We start from the raw sequence: 5,911 nt of genomic DNA on the forward strand, positions 1-5,911 counted from the left end.
GAAGGCTTTACACTGTTGCATTCTCCTCCCATAGGGACACAGCCTTTGTGTGTGTCTCATGGTAAACATGTCTTTATTAAACTGCAATGATGCTGTGCACTATATATTGTAGAAACAAAGACATCATTTAGCAACAAGTGCACAGAAGAATATTTATGTACACATCTACATAATACATTTAAAATATGTTTGTGTGATTTAGTAACAACATGTCATGAGTTTAAGGATATTGCTGTATATGTAAAAAACGACTTTATGTTGTCAGAAACATTTTAAAGTTACCTCAGTATGACAACTTTGTTACAATTAAAGGTTGTTCCTCCAGGATTAATGAAGTTCTTATCTTATCTTATCTTATCTTATCTTATCTTATCTTATCTTATCTTGTCTTGTCTTGTCTTATCTTATTTCATCTTATCTTGTCTTATCTTAACCTTATCTGATCTTATCTTATCTTATCTTATTTCAACGTATCTTATCTTATTCCATTTTATCGTATCTTATCTTATCATATCTTATGTTATCTTATCTTATTTCATCTTATCTTATCTTGTCTATCTTATTTCATCTTATCTTATCTTATCTTATCTTATCTTATCTTATCTTATCTTATCTTATCTTATCTTACCTTACCTTACCTTACCTTATCTTATCTTATCTTATCTTATCTTATCTTATCTTATCTTATCTTATCTTATCTTATTTCATCTTATCTTGTCTTATCTTACCTTATCTTATCTTATAAGAACCTTTACGATGTGTACACACATGTACAGATACATTCATGTTAGTTCAGGTTTGTGTTAGAGAATCCACCTCTGATTATTTTCCCAGTGATGATCATTCGAAAGGCCGATCTGAACCATGTGTAGAAGAATGCATAAATAAATGGATTGAGCAGTGAATTGGACAGTGCGAGCCAGTTTAGCAGTTCAATCACTAAAAGCGGCACATACACACGAGTGAATGAGAGCACAGTGGTGCAAAGAAAAAAAGGCAGCCAACACATGAGAAACACTCCATCACTATAGCCAGAGTTTTGGTGGCCTTCCTCTCCATCTTACTGACAGCTGCTCCACACTTCGTCATGTTGTGGATGCTGCGCGCCTGTCTCTGTGCAACGAGGAAAATCTTCAGGTAGATTGCACAGCATTATGATCACCGGGAGGTAAAAGAGAAAATAAGCCCCATGATGTGTGCTAATATACCGTCAAGGAAGCAATTCTCAGCACAATGTTCTTGGTGGATTCCAACAATCACAAACTAATTCCTATTATCACAGACACACCCCAGCTCATCAGGATCATGACCACGACAACATAATCGTTGATTTTAGCTCTGTATGTCAGAGGCTGACACACTGCGTAGTATCTGTCAATGGAAATACAACAGAGGTTTAGAATGGACGACGAGCACAGCGAGACATCGAATGTCCCTCGCACCTTACAGAATATATCATCGTAGAAAAGGCAGGAGCTGAAAGAGAATTCCATGGTGAGAGGAAAAACTAAAACCCCAACAAACATGTCCGCCACAGCAGAGACAGGACGAGGAAGTTACTGGGAGTGTGCAGCTGTTTGAAGTAAATAACAGAGGTTATCACGAGGAGGTTTCCACACACAGTTACGACAGACAACGAACCGAGAAAAATATGAAAGAGTGTGCACATTTCAGACAGGTTTCTTATCAGTGCCTTAGACATGTCTATTTCAAAGCAGGGATGAATCTGAGTGAGAACATCGGTCCTGTTGACAGTGATTTCCATGCCTGTGTGATCCTGTAAGTCACACGTTCAGAATAAGAAAAACAGTAACGCAGTTTTCATACATTACCGTGTCAGAAGGTCCACATCCGTATGTGTCCCTCCCTGCTGTGGCACTCAACAGGACATGTACGTAAACATTTATCATTTTTTTCCTACATCCTAAAAGCCTGCGAGTCTCACTGTCCAATCAGATGCAAGACTCTTAAGTGACTCTTAGGAGAAACTTTAGGATGCCATGACAACAGTTTATGCAGTAGATGTGTGTGTGCTTGCGCACGTAAGTGTAAAAAATCACTCATATTCTGAGGCCCAGAAGCAGAGAGGGAAGACTTTTTCCAATGTTTTTTTTTTTTTTTTTGCATTTAAATATCTTCTTAAAATAATTTTGAAACCATAAACCCAGACTTAAGTTAACTGTTGTTTCACTTAGCAACCACCAGGAGATAAGGAGATTAATATTAGGGTTTAGTCACAATATGAATACCTGCAGCATCAGCTGCATTTTGGCATTTTATAAGAAATACAAACTAAAAATCTGGGGTGTTTTGTGGCACGTTGTTGATGTTGAGAGTGCTGAGCTCTTTACATCTGTTTCTACGTATGAGTCCTTCTGCAGGTGGCGCTATAAGGAGCGTTCACCAGATCTTCAATCTAACTTCGCTGACCTGTCTGGCCAGGTGCTTGCTCCCAGCCAGCCACAGCGGTACTCAGCGTGCCCAGCTCTTCATTATTCTCCCCAGATGAAGTTTTCTGTTATCTAGACCTTGATTTTTGTAAATAAAGACTTGCTTTTTCACTGGAGGTCTGTGTTTGCCTCCTTCTCCTTGCACTCCCTACACATAACACAGGGAGGCGTCCTGTGCGAACCTGCTCTCATCCATGAAGTGCACAGGGTGCCAATGGTGAATCTGCCAATCTTGGTGTTCGCCCTGCATGGTAAGCACAAGTCCCACTTGTGGACGTCAGGCCCTCATACCACCCTCATGGAGTCTGTTTCTGACAGTCAGAGCAGAAACATGCATATCAGTGGCCTGCTGGAGGTCATGTTGCAGGGCTCTGGCAGCGCTCCTCCTGCTCCTCCTTGCACAAAGGAGGAGGTAGCGGTCCTGCTGCTGGGTTGTTGCCCTCCTATGGCCCCCTCCACGTCTCCTGGTGTACTGGCCTGTCTCCTGGTGTCTCCTCCATGCTGTGGACACTGTGCTGACAGACACAGCAAACCTTCTTGCCACAGCTCTCATTGATGTGCCTTCCTGGATGAGCTTCGCTACCTTCCAGGGAGGTACCTCCAGTCTTATCTGCTTCAAGCCCAACCTGAGAACTTTTTTGGAAGAGGTCCCTTCCCTTGAGTGACTTCCTCAGTTTCGCTGCTCTTGTGGTTTTTGTCGTTGAGAACATAACATTACCTGGATGAATGAGAGCGTCCACAGACATAACAGATACTTTGTCATTGTATGAATAATATACAATTACATTTTGTAGTTCAGAGTTTCATACACTGCAGCAGGCACTGACAACCACTCCCAGAACTATAGCCAGAGTTTTGGTGGCCTTCCTCTCCACCTTACTGACAGCTGCTCCACACTTAGTCGTGTTGTGGAAGCTGCGCACCTGTCTGGCACAAAGAGGGACGTATTCCTTTATAGTTACGTTTTATCAAGTTGAAAGGCAAGTGAAGGCTTTCCTTTTAACACCTCTCTTTCTTATCATCCCCCAGTAGAGTAAAAAATACAATAAAATTATTGCATTACTCTGATTCACAAGTCAGTGGCCTCTGTTTCACACTTGTAGTCTTAGCAGCCCAATCCAATACAGATCATTACATTTACTACTGAAATGAATGTGTTATACAGAGCTGGGATTCAGATGCTGTTCGCTACAGCCATTTTTACACGTGAAGTACTCCTCTGAAATTGTACACATGTAACCTTGACCTTAACCTTAAATGCCTGGTTCAGTCATACAAACATAGCAAATAGCTCTTTTGTCCTGCCACCTTCTTATAGTAGTGCAGATAATAGTTTGTTCCATACAAACAAAAGAACTATCAACTCTTGGCAATATACAGTTTCAATTTATAATTGTATTGAATCAAGTTACGTTACTCAACAGGATTTGAGACTAATAAGCCTCTGTTAATGTTACAACACCTTTTAGATATCTTCATAATTAGACATGTGTACTTAGACAACCGGCCAGATTAAAATGACAGTAGATCATGTGCTAAGAAGTATGAGGTGGTTGTAATGTTGGAAAGAACTGTTTTTTTTGCCTAATATTTAGACAGGAGAGAATTAAGAACAATGCTTTTATTCCACACTTCAGTCAGTGCAGTTTACAGTTAGTAAAATCACCTTGAAATATTCTCCCAGAAATGATCATTCTGAACGCTGATCTGAACCAGCTGTAGAAGAAAGCATAAATAAATGGATTCAGCATAGAATTAGACAGAGCCAGCCAGTTTGTTGTTTCTATCATGGGGATTGGAACTACTGAATCACCAGCGAGAGGCAGAAAAGTGATGAAAAGAAAGAAAGGAGACCAGCATAAAAGAAAGACTCCCAGAACTATAGCCAGAGTTTTGGTGGCCTTCCTCTCCATCTTACTGACAGCTGCTCCACACTTTGTCATGTTGTGGATGCTGCCGCCTGTCTCTGCAACGAGGAAAATCTTCAGGTAGATACACAGCATTATGATCACTGGGAGGTAAAAGGATAATATGGGTCCAACAGTGTTTGCCATGAGGACGTCTATTAAACACCTGTCCTCACAGTTGTCATTGTTTAATCCAGCAATTATAATCCCAATCCCAGTCAGAACAGAAACCCCCCAGCACATCAGGATCATGACCACAACCACTGGGTGATTGATTTTAGATCTGTAAGTCAGAGGCTGACACACCGCATAGTATCTGTCAACAGAAATACAACACAGGTTCAGTATAGAACACGTGCTCAGTGAAATATCAAAGCTGCCTCTTATTTTGCAGAATAAACCCTCGTAATAAAGACACAAACTGAGAGAGAACGCCATGCTGAAAGGAAAGACAACGATCCCAACCAGCAGGTCAGCCACAGCCAGAGACAGGATGAGAGAGTTAGTAGGAGTGTGCAGCTGTTTGAAGTAAATAATGGAGATTATAACAAGCAGATTTCCACACACAGTGATAACAGCTAACAATGCAAGAAAAGCATATAACACATACATAGAATGGAAGGACTGTTTGTCAGAATGTAATCAAAGTTATCTATCACATAGCAGGGATGTATGTCAGTCACAATGTAAGTTGTGTTACCGCCTTCAGTTTCCATGTTTTAGACCTCAATCAAGTCAAACCTTCAGTATCAACAGTGCATCATTGTGTGTTCTGGTATAAAGAGTAATTATTGCTGGGGCAAAAGGTTAATACTCTCTCATCTCTGTTTCATTGTTGTAGATGTTGTCCAATCAGAATTGTTACTAGTGATGACGAGTATGGTACGTGCATCCAATGTTTGGAAGTATGCAGATCATCATTATTTGATCATTTAGATTGGTTAATACTGTTTGTATAGGCAGTGTGGTGAAGAACAGAGGCATGTAGTGCATTTTTTTCTGTACTCATGAACAGACATTGAGTGGCCTTCTTTTAAAATGTTAACTAATAAGAACAGTCATTATAATAAAGAATATGACCTTTATCTATATATATAGTTAGGCATGTTCACTAAAACTATGCACTAAAACTATGCAGTCCTTGCAGTCCTTTCTCCCACGTTACTGGCATGTGCAGTGGTCAGCTGGACAGAGAAGTACAACGAAATGCGTATATACAAAAAAAGGTCCTCCAGCCAGTAGGTGGCGCAGTGACTGTAGCATATCAGCATTTCAATGTGTGCAGAGTCAGATGTTCAACATGACTGTAAAGTTTCATCCACATAGGATGAAGTATGTGGGAGATACAGCCACAAAACATCTATTTCCTGTGTGTTGGCGAAGGGTCAACTTCGTGGCAGGCCACGGGCAGAGCGTGTAATAAAGCTCCGCAAAGTTTTGGTCCTTATGGGCTTAAAGTGAGCTCACAAATTTTCAGCATTATGGGAAATCCCTCGAAGAAGAGTTCGTAAAAGTATGGCAGGTGAGAAACACAAAATGGCAGAGGTTTTTCAA

At 40.6% G+C, this 5,911-nt stretch overlaps 1 protein-coding gene and 1 pseudogene across 1 annotated transcript; both read right to left on the minus strand.

Moving 5' to 3' along the window:
* Nucleotides 1-787: 787 nt before the first annotated feature.
* On the minus strand, nucleotides 788-1,765 carry LOC114429593 (trace amine-associated receptor 7e-like). The gene is given in 4 exon segments (XM_028398322.1): nucleotides 788-1,023; nucleotides 1,026-1,254; nucleotides 1,257-1,540; nucleotides 1,543-1,765. Coding segments are annotated over 4 exon segments (972 nt in total).
* Nucleotides 1,766-4,087: 2,322 nt separating this feature from the next.
* LOC114429594 (trace amine-associated receptor 1-like) lies at nucleotides 4,088-5,073 on the minus strand (annotated as a pseudogene).
* Nucleotides 5,074-5,911: the final 838 nt, after the last annotated feature.

This window comes from Parambassis ranga, unplaced genomic scaffold (assembly GCF_900634625.1).
Source record: "Parambassis ranga unplaced genomic scaffold, fParRan2.1 scaffold_165_arrow_ctg1, whole genome shotgun sequence".
NCBI lineage: Eukaryota > Metazoa > Chordata > Actinopteri > Ambassidae > Parambassis > Parambassis ranga.